Source organism: Malaclemys terrapin, chromosome 2 (assembly GCF_027887155.1).
Source record: "Malaclemys terrapin pileata isolate rMalTer1 chromosome 2, rMalTer1.hap1, whole genome shotgun sequence".
Taxonomy (NCBI): Eukaryota; Metazoa; Chordata; order Testudines; family Emydidae; genus Malaclemys; species Malaclemys terrapin.
Window position 1 is genome coordinate 238,509,732 of NC_071506.1, and position 22,879 is coordinate 238,532,610.

The following is a 22,879-nucleotide window of genomic DNA, read 5'->3' on the forward strand; positions in this document are numbered from 1 at the left end:
GCCAGGCAGTTTATGTAAAAAAACCTAAAAATTATATCCCCTCCCCCCAAAACCCCACCCTTTCCTGTGTAGACAAGTCCAAAGTCTATGTCTCTGCGGTGTGTAGAGTATATACACTGCACACACCCCAGCACGGATATAAATAGTAGTGTACGTGGTGAGGCACTGCTTAGGAGAATAAAGACATGCCTGAACCTGCTCTCTACAAGCTCAAGCAGTGCTGCCCATGTCTGCATTGCTATTTTCAGCAGAGTAGTTTCCCACAGCCTCCCCACTGCCAGAGCCTTATGTGTAACTGCACCTACCCTACACTCTGCCACCAAGGTAGACAAGGCCTTTAGATTTGATACAGTATATGTTCCTTTGTAGCCTGGCCCTCCAATGGTGTAGAGCTAGAGCTAGTCCAATTTCTGTTTATTTTTAATTGAAAATTTCCATGGACATTTTTGAGTTTTTACCAATAACTCAAAGCCAAAACTTGTTATTCCCTGAAAACTTGAAGATAGAAAGATGTCATCTGAAATCTTTTGGTCTTCAGCCGAAATATGTGGATGAAAAAACAATTGTTTTCCTGTGGAAAGCACTATATAGTTTAATCAAAAACCCAATTTTCTCTTGAAAAACAGTTTGGGTAGAAAGTTTCAACCCGCCTTATGTACACTGTCCAGAGGAGTCAGGACTGTCACCAGCTGGCTTTAATATTTCTGCCAGCACAACAAGTCTGGCTGGGTGTGTAACCCACACACCTACTGGGTGTGGTGCTGTGTCCCATCTAGTGGCCCCGAGACCACTTATGGCACGTCTTCACTACCCGCCAGATTGGCGGGTAGGAATCGATCTATTGGGGATTGACTTATCACGTCTAGTGAAGGGTACGTCTATACTTACCTCCGGGTTTGGCGGTAAGCAATCGATCTTCTGGGATCGATTTATCGCGTCTTGTCTAGACGCGATAAATCGATCCCGGAAGTGCTCGCCGTCGACGCCGGTACTCCTGCTCCACGAAAGGAGTACACGGAGTTGACGGGGGAGCCTGCTTGCTGCATGTGGACCCGCAGTAAGTACCTTGTAGTTCGAACTAAGGTACTTCGACTTCAGCTACATTATTCACGTAGCTGAAGTTGTGTATCTTAGTTCGAACTGGGGGGTTAGTGTGGACCAGCCCGAAGACGCGATAAAATCGATCCCTGATCGCTCTGCAGTCGACTCTGGAAATCCAGCGCGGCAAGAGGCGGAAGCGGAGTCGACGGCGGAGCGGCAGCGGTTGACTCGCCGCCGTCCTCACAGCCAGGTATGTCGACCTAAAATACGCAACTTCAGCTATGCTATTCACGTAGCTGAAGTTGCGTATCTTAGGTCGACCCCTCCCCCCCCGTAGTGTAGACCTAGCCTTAGAGAGTTAAATGAGTCTGTTCTACAGCCTTAGCTAATAGCTAGTTGGTGTTTGGCTCATGCTGTACCAGCTCATGCACTAAGCTCCAGCACTCCCTGGTTCAGTCCCACCTTCCAATGACTGGGGGCTGTTGGTGTTACAGGTGCACACAGGGTAAATGACTTTGGCAAAGATCACAGAGGATGTCAGCGGTGGAGCAGGGTAAGAGAACCTAGGAGTCCTGATTCCTTGGCCCCTAGCTAGCCTCCACTCTGAAGGTGCCCTGCTGGTCAGGCAGGCAGGGAGCAGAACCTGTGGGGTGCCAGCCCTTCTTCAGCCCCTTTGCCTTTGGCCTCCCTGTTTCACACAGTGACATTGCAGAACGCAGGCCGGCTGCTGTCTTGTTTCTACTGCTTCAATCCCCCTCCCGCGGAGTCTGGCTTCATGGCACCTGCAGCTGCACAGCCCAGTAGGGCCTGAACACCAAGCAGCGTGTTAGGGGTGAGCAACAGCAGCAGTTTCTCAGCCCAGGCTCCTTTGCCCTTTGCGGAGAGACTGTTCTGCCCATGCAGCGCTCCTGACCGGCATTGCCGAGCAACACCGCCAGGGGGTGCAGGAAACGCTGAGCACGACAGAAGCCCCAGCCGTCAAACGCGGAGAGGCAGGCTGCCTTGGTCAAGAGAGCCTGGCTGTAGCCAGGCAGGTACCTGTGCAGGGATGGGCAAGGAGCAGTGCGCCTCTAGGCCACTGTGTGGCGCTCCTAGCACAGACATCAGCGTCTGCTTGAGCAGCTGCCAGAGCTGGGACAGTGGATGCTGAAATAACTCACATTCTTCCTACGTGTCACAGCTGGGAGCGCAGTTCAGTGTCTGTCCCATGATCTCCCCGCTCCCGCGCCTCCTCTTCGGTTTGCAGGCGGAGATGCTATTCGCCTCCTCAGTCGCACAAACTCCGCAAAAGTAGTTTGTTTTTTTTTTAATCTTGCAGGAATAAAAAATGCAGAGATTTGAGCCTTCTGCCGCTGGGGCGTCTAAGCAGGGGCCCTGGGCAGAGTCTCCCTCAGCCACTGAGCCAACCACGTGCTGATAAACAATGACCATATTGTGAAATGGAAAACAGACTCCCGCTCCTTATAAAATGCTCTCTCCCCACCGGATGTGTTAAATAAAAACCACTGAGGAAAACAGAAGAAAGTAAAGAAAATCGGGTTCAGACTGGTAAAGGTGGGGGCAGGAAAGCCAGAGAGAACCTGGTTTATGTGCCTGAGGGCCAGTAATCCTCCCTCAAGTGGACTAATGGACAATAGATTTACCTTTTTAAAAAACCATCTGTTTGGTTGTGTGTTTATCTGGGCGGGGGGTTGCTATTATTATCTTAATATTATAACTTGTTACTCGCGGGGCCTATGAATAATAAAACGGAACCAGCTTTCTGTTCTGAAGGATTGTAATCCAAAGATGCACAAAGGCAGCTGCAGATGATCATATCATTAAGGTTTGGCTGGTAAATCCAACACCGGTTCTGGACCGGGCCTCAGACTAGCGTGATGCCAGCTCTATATTACGCTTTATTGTCTTCTTTCAACTGTTACTGTCTTGCCTGCTGAGCGTGTTGAGGTGCATTGCCCAGGAATTTATGGTATAAATGCGTCTCTCGGTCTCCCTGCTTCGTCTGCTTAAAATCTCCACCGTCCCTACCAAATGGATGCAAATTGGACATTTTAATAAACTTGCTTCCCCCCCTCCGTCGTAAACAGATCCCCCGCCCTCTCCCCCTCTTTTAAAAACAGTATTTGCAATTGATTTGAGTAAGTGATTCATATAATTAAATGGTTAGGGATTTGTTTAATGTGATTTTATATGAGCTGCGGACATTTCCAAAGCAAACAATGAGTTCAACTACAACATACATGGTTGTGTTACAAGTGTTACCCAGCTGGCTAGGAGATCTTCAGAGAGCAAACAGTCTAAATCTGGAGAGTAAACAGCTTCAGAAAAAATCTACAAGTCCCCAGGTCACTGAAAACAGCCTTTTATTTGTTTTCCCTAATGTCTAGTAAAATCTGAGACACTTTTGCAGTGCTATTGTAAAATACCTTGAGACGGGCGCTCACAGATCTATTTCTGTTTTAAGGGGACCTGGGGCTGCTTGGTGGGGGGGGGGAGTTGTTGTATGTGTGCTTTTATTTAACTGCTCTGCGGTGTGGATCTAGTGCTATATTTACTTAAGACTATATTTTGATAATCATAGAGAGACCAGTGTTAGGGGGGTTGTATATGGTTTTGCTGCAAATAAAAGAATGGCTCTTGAAAGCAGACCTCATTAAACCAGCCTTGGGGGGCAGCGGGATTGTTATGTTCTAAGGGGGGAAATATTTTATACCGAATGTAAAAAGCCCAAGCAGACTGGAAAGGACATTTTATATGTATCTTAGTACCTAGAACTTAGAAAGATGAGTGAGTTCTGGGATGGAGAGGAGATCTCATAAAACCTGAATCGTAAGTGATTTAACTACAAAACATCTTCCCACCAGCCTTTTTTTTTTTTTTTTTTTTTTTTTATGGAAGTAGCCCCGGAAATAACTCTTGGGACGGACCCCCCGTTAAGAAGCACAGCACGCTGTCTCCCATTTCTACGTGTCATTTCTGTCCTTTCTTTAGGTGCCATCGATTTGCTGTGGGTCGCTAAGCATTTTCCCCAGCCTCTCTCTCTGGTCACAGCAACAGTGGGGTCATTTGCAACGAGACCGTTTTAAACCTCCAGAGCTATTTGTACACACTGTCGTGTGGAGCAATAGCATTATCAAGCCAGGGGCTTGAGGAAGGCGAGAAGGATCAGGCCCGTTGGGATTCGGTTCTGGCGTCCAGTGTGAAAGGCGCCTGGCACAGTTATTACAATGGTGAGCGTTCCACAGCGATGGGACCTTTAAAACCATGTAACAGAGAAACTTACTAGACCCTATCCCGTGCTCAATTCTCCTGCAAACCCTTGTTGATATCAGTGGGGAGTTCGGCTGGAAAACGGATACCCCGGGAAGAGGTCTTTATTGCATGCAGTGGTTGAACTCGATCTATTTTATATGTCATTCATTGTATTTAACAGAGGTTCTGCAGCATGCCTCTAAGGGGGGGGGAGGAAGAGCCCCCTCGATGAGAAAGTTACTGATTTGTTTCCCACCAAATCAGAATTCGGAATTTAAATCAGAAATGTCCGCTACGTTAGTTACAAATACTGAAGAGGCCGCCACATTGAACTCCAGTGTAATCCCCCTTCTCTCTGGACCTCCCTTCGTTATATTGATCTCGCAGCAACCTACGGTACGGCGATATTGGGCCAAATGTATCCCTGGTCTGAGTCCACGGCAGTGCGTGGATTTGCACCAGGGATGAATTTAGCTCTGGGTGTGTATTGAGAGTAATGGTGACGATCTTTCACCAAGCGTGGTGTCAATAATATTTGCACATCTCTCTCCAGCTGACTGGGGAGCAGAGAATCTCCTGATACCGATGTTATGCCTTGTGCATTGCTGTTGGTATTCACTTTAAAAGAGCTTGAAATGGACTTTTTCCCCCCCCCTTAGCAAAGCTTTGTTGTGCAAAACTAGTTGGACGAGTTAGGGTGTCGCTGCTCCTGATTGCTCTGGCCAATGGAACCCGATCCACCCTGCTGTGCGTAAGAGCGCAATTAAGGATTTAACCAAGCCTATGCTGCGCCCCAGCCAGCAGTCTGCCAGAGACAGAGACAGACACAGAGACTCAAAGACTCCCAGCCTCCTCCCCCAGACATGTCTGCTTAGCCCTGAGCAGCCCCAGCAGCCAGCCCCAGCAAGCAGCCGTCTCCAAGCTATGACAGGAGTATTTGACAGAAGGGTCCCCAATATCAGATCCAGCGATTTCCAGGCTCCTTTCCAGACGTCTGCAGCCATGCACCATCCGTCTCAGGAATCTCCAACTTTACCCGAGTCCTCGGCTACGGATTCCGACTATTATAGTCCAACGGGGGGAGCCCCGCATGGCTATTGCTCGCCTACCTCGGCTTCCTACGGCAAAGCGCTCAATCCGTACCAGTACCAGTACCACGGCATGAATGGACCTGCTGGGAACTATCCTGCCAAAGCCTATGCAGACTACAGCTACGCGAGTCCTTACCACCAGTACAGCGGGGCTTACAACCGGGTACAGAGCTCTTCAAACCAGCCAGGTGAGAGACGGGGGTTGGGGGTGCCCTGGATTAATGGGGGGACATCTTGCTGGTGCGGAGGGGGAGGAAATTGACGCGATGAGGATCAGTTTGTGGGAGTAGTGGCTGCTGGGAAGCCAAACATCAGAGCAGAATGATTCCCCGAGAGGGTTGCTGGGATGGATCCTTCCTCGGACAGTTCTGGGTGCCTGGCTTCATGGCGTTTTAAAATATGTATCCTGCGCAGCTAGCGATCCTTAAGTGGGGTGGGAATAAAGCCACCGAATTAATCTGCATGATCTTAAAACTCCTCTCAGAAGCAGCCATTCATTAGCAAAGCAAATGCTTGTAAATTGCCCAGGGCCTCTGGGGCTGCCTCCAGAGAAATCTACGTACAGAAAGAGAAAGAATGTCGGGAGTTTGTATCTCAAACTCCGGCTTATTGGAACTGTGGAAAACGAAACTCTGAAGTTTGCTTCTCCCACCCCTCCCCCGGCCCCCGCGACTGGGGAAATCCCTGGAGGGAAGGGTGAGGATCTGGCCGGAATTCTACCCCCAAAACATTGAAATGTCTGACTGCTTGTGCAGTTTGCAATGTTTTGCTTTAGCCGATTGGAGCCTGCTTGGAGATGAATGTCGTGAGGACACTGTGGTGCTCACGGCTTGGTCAATGGCTGGGGGAGGGCAGGCTCGGGTGTGTAGGGGAGAGATCAAGCTTTTGGAAAGATTTCTGGTCCGATCTGATCTGGTTCCAGCAGCTCATGTTTAATCCTGCTCGTATTTAGCATCCCGTCAGTGTGCGGAATTAAAACCACACGCTCGCGCGCGAATCTGCTTCTCTGGGGTTATTCTTACACAGTTCAAGATGCACACTCAGGAGCAGACGGATATACTGGGGTACCTTATCTTTCCCTTGCCCCCACCCCTTTGTGAAACAGATTGGATCGCAAACCAGACTTTTCCAGTAGCAGTCCCAATGGATTGCAGCCTCTGCAATTCTCTCCCGCCAACCTCTTACGTCATTTATATACATAGATATTTGCTTTCACTTTTTTCCCCCTGTCGTTTGCTCTTGCTCATCAAATCAAAGGGAAAATATAGGCCGCTGGCGTATTAAGGCTATTTGTAAAAGAAACCAGACGCATCTGCGCGCCCTTTGCAGATCAGCAGCGAGATGATTATAACTATAATCGGCCCTCTGTCTGAGCCGGAGCCGGCCACTTTCTGTTGAGCTGAAGGAGGCCAGTTTTCTTGTGGGCCTTTGAACTATGTAGACCTCAGTATCGCGTCTTCCCAGCCTGGCCGTCTGGGCTCTGCGGGTTGGAATTCGAGACATTGCAGCCTGCAATTCAGTGGCTGCAACTCGCCCGAGGGGGGAATGGAGGGATGAAATATACTGCCCAGTGCACACCTCCATAACTGGGCTCCTTCACAATGGAACTTCAGAGGTTTAAAAAACACGAACGGCTTGTAGGCTGGAAGGAACTGATCTACAATCCCCGAGAGCTCTACCCCAATACATTTCACACAGAGTGAACGGAAACTGGTTAGGTGCCCCACCAGGATGGTGGGAGATTACTCCATTTACCCCTGCCCACCCCCAGTTCATTTCTTCACTTCTACTCCACCAGTGTTTTTAAATAGCCCTTACCCCGCGCGGGTTGTGTTTGTAGAGTTGGCGGCTGCCCTGGCTGGGCCAGTGGGCTGGATCTTTGTCTGCTCTTTTTCTCCACTGGGGACTTGATTTTTCCGGGAAACTCTAACCTGGTCTATTTTGGATTGTTTAGAGAAAGAGGTGGCGGAGCCCGAGGTGCGAATGGTGAATGGCAAACCAAAGAAAGTTCGCAAACCCAGGACTATTTATTCTAGCTTCCAGCTGGCTGCGTTACAGAGGAGGTTTCAGAAAACTCAGTACCTAGCCCTGCCAGAAAGAGCTGAACTGGCTGCTTCTTTGGGACTGACACAGACACAGGTAATGCAGCCTTGGGACCTATTGAATTTTCCTTGTCGGTATTAATACGGTCTTTCTCGCCCACCAGAGAGGAGAGCCGATACCACTGGTGAGGGATATAAATAGTAGCTGGACCCTATTCATTAAGACACGCGAGAGAGGCCTGGTGTTCCTTAAATGGGCGGGGTGGGTTTTGTTTCGTTGTTGTACTGGTTGATTTTTGATTCCTGGTTTTTGTATTACATACAGCTCTATATTCAAAGGCTTAGGCGCTCGCTGGCGTCCACACGCAGGAGCTTTGGAAGCCGGGGTTTGTGTAAAAAGGGGAGCGGGGGGGGATGTGATGATGTCTCTCGCACTTTCATAGTCTGCTTGAAGGCTTTCAGATCCGTATGGAGAGAACAACTCCATGGGCACGTATCTCTAACGCCGACGTTGTCTATTACAAACATAACCCGTCACTGTTACCTTCCGGGTGGAATTCGTGGCACAGAAAGCGATAGATAGATGTGCTGGCCATCCACCCACCCGGCCTGCTTCTCTGGGGCGAGCCTGGCGTGGTTGTTGTTTGTGTTTACACTCTAGCGCCGGAAAGGCACTGGAACAAAAATAATCCTGGTGCAGAGGGCTGAGCTTGCTCAGTTTGCAGAGAGCGCAGAGACTGGAATAGACGAATCTGAATCAGACGCGTTTCTCTCGCTTGCCTTCACTCCCCCTCCCCCCGGCTTCCTTTGAAATCTTTTTATGGGCTTCTATTGCCCTCCCATAAACAAAATACTTCAGAAAAGGACGACAGTGGCTTTCGCAAGGTAATTGCAGCAAGGCACTGCCGGCCGCAGACAAGGGAGGGGGTAGCGCCGGGGCAGAATACCTACCGACCTGACCCGATCTTCCATTCCCCCAGCCCAGAGACTGAAGTTGGGCCGCAAGATCGGGCCCAACATGGTCATTGTAAATACCACACTGGATAGGAGATTGCGCTGGGTAACTGACGTGCTGGTGTCCGGAAAGATTTAACTCGCTTCTCTCCCCTCCCTGACTGAAGTCAGACCCTTAGCCTGTTGCCTCAGATCGTTTCACATTACGCTGGTATTAATCATCTTGATTTCCCCCCCTCTCAGGTGAAAATTTGGTTTCAGAATAAAAGATCCAAGATCAAGAAGATTATGAAAAACGGGGAAATGCCTCCGGAGCACAGTCCGAGCTCCAGCGACCCCATGGCTTGCAACTCTCCACAGTCACCTGCGGTTTGGGAACCTCAGGGCTCTTCCAGATCCCTCAGCCATCATCCTCATCCTCACGCTCCAAACTCCAACCCATCCCCTGCATCCAGCTACTTAGAAAACTCCACTTCCTGGTATTCCAGTGCTAACTCCCTCAATTCCCACCTCCAGCCCCACGGCTCCCTACAACACCCGTTAGCGCTGGCCTCTGGGACAATTTATTAGACTATTTTTTCCCCTGGACTCCTGTGTTTTACTGTTAAGGAATCATAACGAAAGGAATGCCTGTGGGGAGTTTTAAAGGGAAGCAAAACAAAACAAAAAAAAATTAAATGTGTAACGCTTGTGCATGTAACTTATTGCATTTCAAAGGAGACCCTTTTTTACAGACGGACAATTTTTGCTCAGCTGTGGACACTATCAATGGTGCCTTGAAATCTATGACCTCAACTTTTCCAGAGACTTTTTTTTTTCAATGTTATTTTAACCCTGTAAATAAGTGTAGATAGAGGGATTAAACTGTATATTCTGAATAAATAAAATTATTTCGACCATGAGAGACGTTTCCAAAATACCCCTTCTTCCATTGCAAAGAGAAAAAAGAACAGATTCGTTTGCTTTTCTTGTTTGTTGGCGAGATAGATTTGTCAGGGCCCGATCCTTGTGCAGATAGATTCCTTGCTTAGAGGCGCAATCTCATTGGAAGCACAACGGACTGTAAAGGTTTACACGATCTGGCCCGTGTAGGGTCCCCCTTGTAAATCTAGCTGCCCGCTAGGGCAGCTTTCATCTGGAGAATGGGCTTTTCAAAGACAATTTACACTTTAGCCAACATTATATGCAATTAAAAGAAACGTACAAATTCTAACACTGGGAAAGAGAAATCTCTCAGTAAAGCCCCTCTGAATCCTTGGCTGAGAGCAATTAGCCTTGAGAGCTCCGCACTCATCAGTCCCTGTGTATGGTAGGGTCATTATACAAATTACATTTCCTTCAAAGGAGGCTTCTAAATACGAGAACAAGATAAAATGAGGGCAAAACTCTCCTTGTGCCTGTTAAAAAGCTTGTGTTGGGTAAAGGCCAGCGGTACCCTCTGAATAAGGGATATTGGAGGAACCTTTTTAACTGTGTTCATGGAAAAGCCCAGACCTCCGAGCGATCGTTATCTTCTTCATATTTAAAGTCTTACTGCAATTAACGGGGACAATTTTCAGATAAGAGGCTGGAGATCTGATAATGAGCAGGAGAAATGGCTTTCCCACAATACACGGGACTGATTCCAGTCGGGGGCATTAGTGATTGTATTGTGTGAGCGGGACGTGACTTCAAAATGTGTGCTGTGCTGTCGGCCTCCTCTTATGCAGAATAAAACTATCTCAACACCCTTTATTACTACTTATTTTCACTTGGAAGAATCCTCCCCCCTCCCCAAAAAAATAAAATACCGGACAGGCAGGCGTCCCCTGTGCACACAGAACAGCTGCGTTCCCAGGGCTGCCCAGTGTTCTTTGTAGGGTCATTCCTCTCATGGGCCTTTAGGGCAGAACTGAGCGATCGCTATTAAAACCTGGGCTAGAAATAAGAAAATGTATGAGAAATTGATTGCAATGCGGGAAAACGGCAGAGATCAATGTGACAAAGGCTTTTTCGCCCCTTTTCTTCCTGGATTAGAACATAAAAAATGGCATCCTGTCAGCTGAGGAGTTCAGTAAGAGCTGTTCCAGAGCTCGGAGACAGGACCTGAAAAGACACGCTTTGTACCCTCGGGCACAGTTACCTGTATCTAGTCCCTTCTTCCCTGGCCCCCTCCTTCTTTTCTCCCTCAATTCTTGACCGCGTCTTCCCCCACCCCCAACCCCCTCCAAAGAAAGAAGCCAAGCCTCGCTGTTTTGTAGCAGGTAGGGGCGGGCGGTGGGGGGAGCAATTGACTTTTAGTACAATGGATTAGTCTGTTCTTTAGAACTTTTTCTTGGACGTTGGGAAGGGGTGTGTGTGTGTAGGAGGGAGGGTTGTGCAGACACACGCGGACACACAGACACATGCAGAATGCAATGACTTCATAAGTGTTCCTTAGTTGGGGAGGGGGGTTATCTGTAAACATTTGCTCTTTTTATTTCTTTCTTTCATTCATTTTTTTTTAATTCGCTGCTTACGGGGCAGCCTGCTCCATTTTACGCATTGTTCCGGTGCGCCTCAGTTGCTTGTTGAGTATTGCCTGCTGATTGTATTTGTAAGCTTTTAGGTAATTTCCATCACTCTGAAGCTCTCAACTTTTATCTCCTACTAACTTCCTCTTCATTAAAAGACAAGCGTGTACTTTCTTTCTTGTTCCGCGCTTGTCCTGGCGCTGCTCTAGGCAAGCGTTATTTTCCAAACAGCTTTTGAACCTGCTATAGACGTTCCCCCTTTTTGTGATTCTCTGTCCTTTTGTTTTCAAGGTTAGGACATAAAAAGTGGAAATATATTTTCCAGTTTCCCCGTTCTCTTCTTTCTTTCTTTCTTTCTTTCTTTCTTTCTTTCTTTCTTTCTTTCTTTCTTATGTTTGATCCCAGCCACTTTGGTGAGTGGGGGAGAGGAAGAAAGAGGTGGGCATTTTAGGGTCAACCTTGACCTTGAAGCTTTGGGTCTGGGATTGTTTAGCCTGTTATTAAAAGCAACGGCTCCCCGGTTCTGAGCAAAAACAACCAGCTCTGCGCTTAGATGTTTGGATTCAGCGTCAACCCCACTCCAGGATTTAATTGCTTCTGATGATGTTTTCCTCTCCCCCGCCCCCGAATATCCTCCCCCCACAAACACACTGCCCGTGGCGCTGGGCAGATCTGCGATGGTTTAATACCCCGGAGCTCTCAGGCCAGGTATGTAAAGACGACTAGGCTTGGAGAGAGGCCAGTGTATATGCCCATCACTGAAATAGGTAGCTATGTACACACCATTGCTGGAGTTGCTGTGTGAAAGCCATCATCCGATCAGATGCGCGCACATGTATATCTAGCTAACGCGGCTTGGACGTGCATGGGATGGGATAGATTTTAGGACACTTCTCCCCCATCCCTGTGTGCCCCTCTCCATCAGAACAGCCGGTCCCAGTCCAGCTCTGGGCTCTCTCCAGCCCGCTCCTTGGTGCCATTCCATTCTTGTCTTGGTAAGAGATCAGATGAACTGGCCTTTGTCTGACGTTCAGTTTGTACTGGGCGCGTTGCTGCCTTTTTTTTTTTTTTTTTCCTGGCGGCCATGTGGAGTTGGGGCAACCCGGGGAGCCGAGAGGAGCCGCATTCCTGTGGGTGCCGAGCGGCTCCAGGGCTGAGCCGCAGGGCCTCTCTCTCTCTCTCTCTCTCTCTCTCTCTCTCTCACACACACACACACACACACACCATGCTCTCCCCCAGAAAGTGCACACACACCCTGCCGCAGCGACACACACAAAGTCCCCGCTTCGCCTCTGCCCTGCAGCGTCCTCCTTGGCACCCGATCGCTCCGGATATCACAGTAACAGATGTCAGATAAATCGTCCAGGAGCCGCTCTGCTGGGCTCCCCTAATCCCGTGTCCCTGCTGGGCTGCCTTATTACAGAAAAACCGTCCACTCCTGACTCCTGGTCACTCGCTATAATATCTCCCGGGCACTTTCTCCGGATGGAGAGTGCTTCACCCCTGAGAAATGTCCAAGTTTCCTTCCAAGCACATATACACACGCCAACCTGTCACCACATAAACCCCAGCCAGCTCAGGCAGGCATTTTTCTCGCTTTCACTTCTCTAGAGCTCCCCAATAAATTATCCCGAGCTGCAACTATTCCTTTGTATAGGCATTCAGGCCTCCAGACGTTACACATTTCAGATCTGGCAGCACCGATGTAGGAATATATCAGAAACGTGCTTCGCACATATGTTATTTATTAAATATTTCTACCACGCAATTTTGCGACTGACAGTCTTTAGGGTGTTCAGTTGTGGATTACAGAACATATATATATTGCTTCAGTTAAATTAAACACACACACACACACACCTCCTTGCTTTCAGTCATTTGAGCGATGCCTGCAGTAATGTAATAACCTGTTTTATAGGTCAGACAAGAACCGTGGAGATAGAAATTGGGTAATTTACATGAAGCCTCTTTTTTTTTTAAAGGAGATCCTGTGTTACAGCAATTAGATATTTCTGTTCTTTGTTCTGCGGTGCCTCTGTTTACATGTGATTTATGGGGATAAGCAGTATTTTATCTGCCAATATATACCGTATTGGGCCTGATCCACATCCTAATGCAAGATTTATACAAAGCCGTAAAATACCACACATTACTATTTTTAACCAAAGAAAAATATCTTCAAGACACCATAGAGTTTTCATTTCATTCGGGTGAGGAATCTCAGTTTAGGTTCAGCTGCCAGCCACAGACTCAATTATGAGCACAGGGAACTGCACCCTGAAATATGGGCTGCACATTATAGGATTTCATTGTTTTCTGCCGTTCAGAAAAGCCTGTTACGTGCATCAGACTTCAGTCGATGCGTTTGCAATAGCGATAAGGAAGCCTTTCGAGTAAGAATTCACTTAAAGGGCCAAATCCTCAGCTAGTGTAAATCGAAGTAGTGTCATTGACGTCTCGGCTGCTGTACACCAGCTGAGGATCTGGCCATAAATGTCAGATTCCAGGAACTCCTTACGGTCCCCTTTACATGTACCATGTAATGTATTGTGTAGGCTTTCGACTTGCAGCATCCCTTGATCCTCCCTTTTCCTTTCTTCACGCTATTCTTATTGATTTCCATGAAGAACAGGCGCATGCAATTCGCATATTATTAATATTAATTAGCAGTAACATTATTAACATTCCCAAGAATTAATTTAGTCCTTAGAGGTCATAAATCCACACTGCCTTCATCAATTCCACCCTATAAGGAGCCCAGGACAATGGACTCTGTAGGAATTGTCGGAATTTACCTATAAACAGTTCGAATTCCTTTCCAGGTTTACTACAGAGTGGGACCAACACTATAGGCAAGAAAATATCCCGTTTACTACCATAAGCCTACAGTGATTAACCCAATTTATATCTCCTGGACTGACTTGTTTTAAAAGGCTTAACATTAATACAGTGGTTATTAAAAACAAGCAAACAAACAAAAACACTTTGATGATTTGGCCCATTAAAAATGAAGCAGGATGGTTTGCTTCACATCCGGGGTTAATATAAGCTAATCGTGAGACTAAAGCCAATAGCCCAATGAATAAACCTGACTAGCTGTTAGGCAGCCGTGTTAGTCAGGTTCCTTTGTTTAATTAATTACAATTAAGGCATTCTCCGCTAATTTCCTGTAGGACTCCTGACGACTTCTCCACTGAGTGAACGCGAAAGGGAATTAGGCCTATGGGCTCCATACTCGTGTGCTTTTTCCACGATGGCCAGATAGGATGCAAATTCAATTTGGATCTTTTATTATTAATTATTATTATTATTAGGAAGAAAATGCTTCTGTTCCTAGGAAGGTGACGTGCAGATGGTTAAATCATCTGAGAGAAAGCAATCACTCCACTGACATATTTGCTTTCTTTTGGGTATGGGAGGGAGCACAGAGGTGTTTAAAAAAAAAACAACAACCTAAGAAAATACTGCCTGGGACGAGATGAGCTGAGAAAAGGAATGATTTCAGACAGCAGCTCACAGAAGTATCAGCCCCTGAATACACAACAGACTCACACTATTTGAGATTTGGACACGTAACACTGCAGACCACTGATTTGCTATTTTCTTAATTCCCGCTCTTCCTATTCCCTATGAATCAAACAGTCTTTTGTCCTTCAGAGTTTGATTTGATCGCTACTGTTCACATTTCACTTTTGTATTTTTCTCTTCCTATACCATTACTCATTGAGTGCCCCGTGAAATTACAATCGTACATTTTCAACTCAGCAACCCATTTGCAGTGCAAAAATAGGGTCTAAATAATGGCTGAATTAGCCCTACTGGACAGTTTCAGATGTAACACTCTGTAATAATTATATTGCAGGCTGGATTAGGATGCTATTATCATAATCTGGACGTTTACAATTATCTGTAATTTGCAAAGATGCGCCAGGTCTTGATTACAGCAGTTTTTTTTATCAAGCTAACCATCACTAAACAGTGACAGTAATAACAGCTAATTTTGCTGGCAATATAAGAGGTGCTGGGGTGTGCAAACAATTTCACACCTGGATGTGCTCACTCAACCAAGAATATAGAGAAAGAGCTTCTGCCCTGAGACTCAGAAAAATATTCTACACTGCTTCTGTTCAGTATAGATTTCTAGACCCTGATCATTGCTTAACAGATTTTCACTGGGGGTAAGTTTTTATTTTTTGTATACTTCAACGCACAGCTCATCTTTATCTTTTCACACTTTCGTGGTTACTTTTGCTGCTTTTGTAATTTCTGTCATCCTATTAGACCACTGTTTCATAGATTCAGAACTCCGTCCTTTTTATTAGTATTTCTACATAGTCAATAGGATTTGGGTTGGTTCACGTTCTGTAACAATAGCTTTCACTCTGGGGACCTATAGGAAATTCTCTTTCTATAGTTAGGTTTGTTAGTCGGCTCGATAGACGTTCAGAGTGGACTTGTTTTCTATTTAGATGCGTTGGAAGAAGGCTGATCGCTATACCGCAATAGCTATGAATGTAAATCGTGAGTCCATTTTTTTTAACTGCTAGTCAAAGAGCGCACGATATATTCATTCAGATCTTTTCCTGCTGCCATGTATTTTGTACTCGTGTACCTCGTATTCATTGTCATAAATACACCGTGCATTTTCAGAGGCAGGCTGTCGTTTTAACCTTGCAATTTACCCCAGAAAATTTGCTTACTGTTATTGCAAAGGTGATAGAGTTTCTGATCAGGCAAGCACCGTGTAAACTACCCTTTGCCAAAGGCTTGATTCAAAGCTTCCATTTTATCTTAGAAGAGGATGGGCTTTGAAAGGAGCCATCATTTTATTTCTTGAGGGGCCAAACTTTAATGCACCCCAAAGTTTTAGAAGAAAAATGTATTGCTTACCGAATATTATACAAACATGCTGCTGAACAACAGTTCCGTGAAACCAAAATTTTAGGAAGCCATAAGGAAAGAATAATGAGAGACTTGTTCCAATTCTATCTATAGATGACGCTGTTTCACGAAACTCTCTTTTGGTGGCAGCTATATAATGTTAGATGACACTGTCTTTGCTATCATTTGTTCACCGTATTGGAAAGGCCTGCTTGTGTCATCTTACCTGTCTGTATTGGGTTCATTGCTAAAAAAAAGGTCTATCCTTGAAACAGTCATAAAGTACAAGAAAACATTTATCACATTTTTCTATGCAGTACTCCACGACGCAATGGCTATTGACAGAGCGTGCACATGTATTTTATAGTACAGCAGCAACGTGTACTCCGAAATACACGAGTAAAGCTCCTCAGATTCATCATACTTATGGATCAGTCACACCGATTAAGTCAGTGACTAGGAAAGGGTTAAGTATTAGCTCACGCGATTAAAGGACAACTGCTGTATCTTTGGATTCTGATAGAAATGGTCATCTTGGGATATAGAATGTGTGAGTGAGTAGATAGATAGATAGATAGATAGATAGATAGATAGATAGATAGATAGATAGATAGATAGATAGAACTAACAGACATTTGCAATGTTTCAACTGGTTTAGGATTAACCTGCATAAATAGAGGCTAGGTAGATATGCACTGGGTTTTCTAAAAGAGAAAAAATACTGTTAGTTTAAATGTATGGTAGCTTTCTCTCTCACGTAATTTGAATAATTCAGTGAGACCCACTACCAGCTGTACTTCTGAAGCCTCTTCCATTCTTTTCAGCATTATAATTTTGGTTAATTTTCAATTTTAGGTCCTACGTCTCTGCAATTTGTGTATGAATAACAGAATAATTTTCCTCTTTTGTTTCGCCTTTCCTGTTCCTGAATCTAAATAAAGATGGCTTTTTAGTATTAAAAGTGGAAGAAAATTACAGGTAATTATCTTTGACGGTAAAAACGCTGTAATCAGCGGGCTACATGAAAAATTACTCTAATTATGGCTGCATTTAAGAGAATGGAAAAAAAACCTTCTTGTGGATAAAAACCTTAAATTGTCCCCAATGTCTGCTTCAAATTGGATGGCACTGCAGCTGGAGGCTTTGTTCAGAATTGATCCTGGGGAGCTCTGAACCCAAAGTTTCACAGTAGGAAGGGGGGAAAAAGAAAAGAAAACATTTTTCTTAATGTAACAATACGAATGGTAGAAAATGACAAGACTGATCGGTTCTAAACCATTCTGAAGACTGACTGAGCGTGGAAGTTGCTCAACAAAAAAAAGGAACGGGTATATTGGTAAGTAGTCTTTGCTTTGTGTCTAATTATAGTGACTGTCCTTTTGCACGACTGTATATAGCTGTGATTATATGGAGCACTCTGAGTATCTCTATTGACTTCTGATAAATGGCTCAGTGGTTTCAAGGTTCATAATTTGAAGGGTGCCCAGGTCTCTAGCCATTAATTCTCGCAGTATGGGGCTTATGTGACGAAAGGACTTCCATTTTCATTATTTCTGTGCTTTATACAATATAATAAAGATATAATTCGCCCTGGTCAGTGCATTGTATACCTATGCACCTTTCAAGCTTTGCAAAATATTGCACAGCTTTAATTGTCTGTCTGTTAATCAGAAACAAAGGAGGGCACCTCTTTCTTTCCCCCTCCCCCTCCGCCCTACTTGTGTAGGAAGTAATGCAAAGCACTGAATTTTACTTTGAGATAAACCTCAGATTAAATGACACCATAATGTTTTTTCAAATATTGGAATTACCGAAGTAACTTAGGCTAAGAAATGACCGGGCGATTAGAAACATCCACGATTCTCTTTGCAATAGTTACATATATATTGTCTCGGGTTTATTCTTTTTAAGAAAAATCTTTTCAACGGTTTGTTGTTGGATATATAGCTCTCTATGTCACAAAATGTATTAATATCTAGCTAGCTATCTAAAGCGGGTGTGGTTTATAATATATAGAGAAATACAGGACACAGGGACGTTTTGTGGCTTTTACTCTATATATGAAAGAAGACAAAAACATACAAAGTATATTTACAACTAAAATTCAGCAATATATACAGAAAGGTTGCTCAATATAAACGTCTCTATAGCTTAGTGAATTGGTGAGAATACCACCAATCAAGTACTGAACCTTTCAAAGCCATAGGATGGTTGTTTTGGTGGGTTCCTCCTTTGTCCTTTTCCTGTTAATTTTCAGGGGACTTTGGGAGGGGGGAGTTGGGGGCAGAGATCTGAGGGAGAGACAGTGGTTTCTTCTTGTTTGCTTGCTGTCCATTCCATTTTGATAAAGCATGCAGTTTTTGCTTCGTGGTAATGTTTTAATCGTACAGTATATTTTCCTTTTCAAGCACTTTCGCGCCCCCTCCCCTCCAGTCTGGGTTTGGTGAATACAAATGCAGGAGCTTGAATAGCCTCCCTTTCATCAAGTAATATCTTTAGCTCATTAAACAAGTAAAAACGTTGCCGGATATACTCAGGTTCTTCTCGTGGGAAAAAGTCTGTAAAAAGTTTGCTTTGACAGTATACTCCAAAGCGACGAGGCTGGTTCCTTCGAGTCCAAATTAAAATATCCTAAAGAGAAGTGTCTTATGTGCGCCAGCATGGAAAAAAAAAAGTCTCTTTCTGTTCCAGATCAATCACTGAGGTTACTAAAAGAAAAGAACAAAACAAAACAAAACAAAAAAACCCCCAACCTTGTCTCCTTGCCACACATACAAGTTCACACAGAGCCTGTTAAATTGGCACCGTTGGCAAGACAGCGGACTGCTTGCCATGTCGAGACTAGGGCTTCTTGATAGATTATTTCTCTTGGACTATTCACATCATCTGTGGTCTCTGCATTGTGTCTTGATGTGGAGAAGAATACCAGTGAGAATAACCAGGCATGTAGCTGTTGGGCGGCATACTGACTCCCTTGGCAGAAGCTGAAACGTCCCAGACTGGAGGGAGAGCTGGAGACCGCGGGGACAGGGCAGCGGAACCTGGCAGAGGGTCGCTCTCATGAGGATTGCTGCCCTGCTTTAGCAGCTTCTTAAATTTGGAGCGTTTGTTCTGAAACCAGATCTTCACCTGTAATCAAAAGGCGGAAGAGATTAGGCCGCTGAGGAGCACGTAGCTGACAGCAGGAAGCACCCGACCGGGGTTATTTTTGATATATAGAGGGTCCTGAGTTTCCAAATGGTAGGGAGGGAGATGTGGGGTCAAGTTGGCATTTTTAGGGGGTTAAACACGCTAGCATTGGAACTAATCTATTGTTAATAACAGAAATAGTGACGCTGGGAATCGAGATGTAGGTTTTAAAATTGAGTGTTATTTTCTTGCTCAGGCCACCAGTAATTCTCACTCTCTCACCTACCTATGTGTGTACATTTAAGTACTTACACGCACAGACATGTGTATATATATATATATATATATAAGAACACACAAATATACACATGTACACACATGTACACACACGTGTCATATTCCTCATTCAGTATTTTGGAGGTCGTTTGATCATTTGGAGAAACTGTGGTCAAACAGACAGAAGCATACCACCCTGTGCTAGGAGACACAGTAATAGTCAAAGGGCATTTTAAAAGTAAAACTCGAATCAGACAATTTGTACCATCAAGCTGTCCTTGTTTATATCCCTGGGGAAGGGGCTGACTAGAACAAGTGCTTTAACGTCATTTTAAAACCAATTTTGGATGGAAATTGCTTTTTCAGAAAGAGTAACTGATATAAACCACCTTGGATCGCATCCTACCCTCTCTAGTCAAGTAAAACTCCCCTAAATTGAGTTTTCCTTGAATGAGGTCTGCAGGATCGGGCCCTCCATGTTCAAACGGTATATGGATGTAATTTAAAGATTCAAACTCTTGATCCTGCAACCCTTGCAGGTAGTCTTTATGCAAGGATATTATCTCAATGGGACTACTCGTTTGTCTGTAGATTTTCAGGATCAGGCCCTCATCTCGTGTGTGTCAGAACAAATGCCATTTGTACAATAAGCAAACATATTTCCAAAATGTATATCGCTCAATATTTAAAAATTGCCCAGGTAAGCTACTGTTGCCAATTGCAAATATAAAATATTGAAATTATTTATTAAAGTCATAAATGCACATAAATATGTTTTAAATAAATTGATAGTATTTATTCATTTGTTACTAACCCCTGCTTGTGAAGTCTGTAATGCCTCGTGTCTTTCAAGCTTAAATTAGCCAGGATAGGACAGCTCCACCAACCACACTTAACTATGGTTTAACCTGCTATAATTTTGTACACGGCTGTCTTTGATCTTCAGATCTATTATCACCTTTTGTACATTTTGCCCAAGGGTAACCACTGCATTTGAGTTAGTCATCCAGGATGAATTAACTATTGATTTTACAGGTATTTTCTAATGCGCTCTTGCTTTCTCTGTCTCTATAGGTTGCCACGATCTGGCTTTTTATTTTTACCTCTGCCTCAGGCCTAAGGTTTTCTTGCCTTTGTTTTGTGCTCTTGTCACAACCGAACAATTGCATGTTGGTGCAGTAATAATTTGGATCCATTTATTTTTTCTAGTTGTGCCATCAAAGGGTAAAATTTGATAACTAGTCGGCAGGGGAAAATGCAGATTCAGTCAGTTATTTCAGTAGTAAGCCATTTACTCTGTACTGTGTAATAAGATAACTCACATCACATTTGGCATAGTAGTAGCATGTGTGTTACCTTTTCTACTATCATGTACTTCTAGTGAAGATCTCTCTTTGGTTGGCCTTGTATTGTATGACCAGGATTGCAGTGATTTGGGGTTCCCATAATTTACCTGTGTCTGAGTAAGTCCTAAGGAAGCTGCCAGTTCAGCTCTCTCTGGAAGTGCCAGGTACTGAGTCTGCTGAAAGCGATGATTTAAAGCCTGAAGTTGTAAACTCGAATAAATGGTTCGAGGCTTCCGTATCTTCTTTCCTTTTCCATTGAATCTGATTTCACCGTTTTCAATCACTGTTGTTTTTTGCTGATCTGCAAGCAAGCAACACGTTTGAAATGTCACCACTGCAGAGAACCCTCCTTGACTGTTTAACTTGGACATTTTGTTGCTCTTTTCCCCCCGGAACAGCTCGTATGCAACAATCCCATTGCCGTGTCAGTCCCACTGCCATAGTATGCACACGGTCTGAGTGCTTAAAGGCATCAAACCGGAATACCTCTTATTAGAATAGTGCGAATCAACGGACATAAAGAAGCCGTGCCTGTGTACTGGGTGGCTTGTTTTACTTGCAAAAACACAGCATTTGTTTAATTAATGGATTACTAGCTGCCTGGCTATCAAGGTGTTTACACGGCTAATTGACTTCATGTCGCCAGTTTGGTGGTCAGTGAATCACCAGTCGCAGCTTTAACAATGCTTTTTTTGCTCAGATCAGTACATAAAAATAATCTGCTAACTGCGGGAGGGGAAAAAAACACAACAAACTCATCTTGAAACTTTCACTCATCAGGTGTTAACAGACATTTGCCTAATGCCGATCCCCTTGCCTAGTGTCACAAAGGAGCAACAAATATTGTCTCTTATCCCTTAGCTGAGGATGGGATCACTGCAACTTCTAGCATTTCTCCCCAGCCATAAAGAGACGGCTGCAGAAGCCGGGCGCTTGGTGAAATGCAAATGGCCAGTTTCACGTTAAATTTAGCTGAGCAGTAGGCCAGCGCTCCGAGTATATTAACGGGCAACACAAACAAACAAACAAACACACTCACACCTAAACAGTCCAAAACCCACGGCCAAATAGCGCTCTCGGGATGGAGAGATCTCAGCAAAGCCAGGAAGGGCTGTTGGTGTCGCCCTGGAAAATAGACGCCCCGGGCTTTATAGCCCCACAAATAGATGTGCCTCCTGAAAGCCACCCAGACCTGGATGTCAGCATAGGTAAAGGGACCGTATGCCATGCATAAGCCAGCTCCTGCATTTGCATGCCATGCACACACCCAGTGCGAAGCGAAGGGAAAGCACCGAACTGTGCAAATACGCGAGTCCCGGCTGCTCCGGGGCCAGCGCTGGAGCCGATCCCCGCAGGCTGGCGGCGGTGGCTGCGGAGCCCGGCCAGGCTGCCGGAGGACCGAGCCGAACGCGATAAGAAAGCGGCCTCGCTCACCTGCATCGTCCGCCCGCGTCTGGCTGGCCGCGCTGCTGTTGTGGTAGGACTGGAGGTAAGGGCTGTGCTGCGAGTGGCTCATGTAGGGATAGGCGGCCAGCGAGCGGTGGTTGTAGGAGTTGCCGCTGGCGGGGTAGGGCGAGCTGTGGTGGTGGTGCTGGTGGTGCGGGTGCGAGCCGGCCGCCGAGTGCAGGCAGTGCAGCGGGTAGTGGGCGCCTGCCATAGCCGGCGAGCTCTGCTGGGAGTGGGACTGCGGCGGCGGCGGCGGCGGCTGCTGCGGCGGCTGCTGCTGCCCGAACTCCATGAAGGCGGATTTGGAGGAGTCCTGCGCTTCCAGCCCGTCAGCCATCGTAGTCATGGTCATCATCAAAGTTTGGGAGTGAGAGAGCGGATCTCTCCGGCTCGCCCCCCGCGCGCTCGCTCTCTCCCCAGCCACCTTAGAGCCTATTATCCTGCACTGGGAATTAGTGAGGTGGCTTTTTTTTTGGAGGGGGGGGGAGAGCAGTAGTGAGAGGGGCCTTGTTCGCGGAGGGAGGGGTGAGGGGAGGGATGGGGGGGGCTAGTCCTGTGATTTTTTTTCTCTCCTCTTCCCCTCCATTCCCCCCCCCCCTTGGTTGTTGGTTTTTTTGTTTTTTGTTTTTTGTTTTTTTTTTGGCTGGCGGAGTTTAAAGCGGAGATTTTTGAAGGTGGATGCTGGTAAAGTTGAGCTTCTGCTTTTAGACTTGAGGCAGAGACGCCACAAGTCGAATGGTTTGTCTCCAAAGGGCAGTGCCTCCCCATTGGTCAGTCAACCCCTGACGTCACCATTCCGGAGGCTGCGACTGGCGTCTGTGGGAGCCTGAGTTTAGCCCACCTTCGGCAACTCCAAATCCCGGATAGAGCGCGGCGAGGCGGCGTGCGCGCGCGCCTTCCCCTGCCGCGGAGCTCTGCTGCTCCCCGCC

General features: G+C 45.8%; 2 protein-coding genes and 1 long non-coding RNA gene across 3 annotated transcripts in view; 2 read left to right on the forward strand and 1 right to left on the reverse strand.

The window, feature by feature from the left end:
* The first annotated feature begins 4,983 nt into the window (after positions 1-4,983).
* DLX5 (distal-less homeobox 5) lies at positions 4,984-9,282 on the forward strand. Its single transcript, XM_054018620.1, has 3 exons — positions 4,984-5,572; positions 7,339-7,523; positions 8,624-9,282. Exons 1-3 carry the CDS (start codon positions 5,077-5,079, stop codon positions 8,948-8,950), a joined length of 1,008 nt encoding a protein of 335 aa, XP_053874595.1. The 5' UTR covers positions 4,984-5,076; the 3' UTR covers positions 8,951-9,282.
* A 7,600-nt stretch (positions 9,283-16,882) lies between these two features.
* Positions 16,883-22,879, forward strand: part of LOC128833002 (uncharacterized) — a 57,769-nt gene continuing 51,772 nt past the window's right edge. Inside the window, exon 1 of the long non-coding RNA XR_008444095.1 lies at positions 16,883-17,089. This is a non-coding gene — a long non-coding RNA (uncharacterized LOC128833002). The remainder of the gene's footprint in view (positions 17,090-22,879) is intronic.
* Positions 17,652-22,553, reverse strand: DLX6 (distal-less homeobox 6). Its single transcript, XM_054020801.1, has 3 exons — positions 21,939-22,553; positions 20,612-20,805; positions 17,652-18,882 (listed from the first exon to the last, which is right to left on the reverse strand). The coding sequence occupies exons 1-3, from the start codon at positions 22,303-22,305 to the stop codon at positions 18,631-18,633; spliced, it is 813 nt and encodes a 270-aa protein (XP_053876776.1). The 5' UTR covers positions 22,306-22,553; the 3' UTR covers positions 17,652-18,630.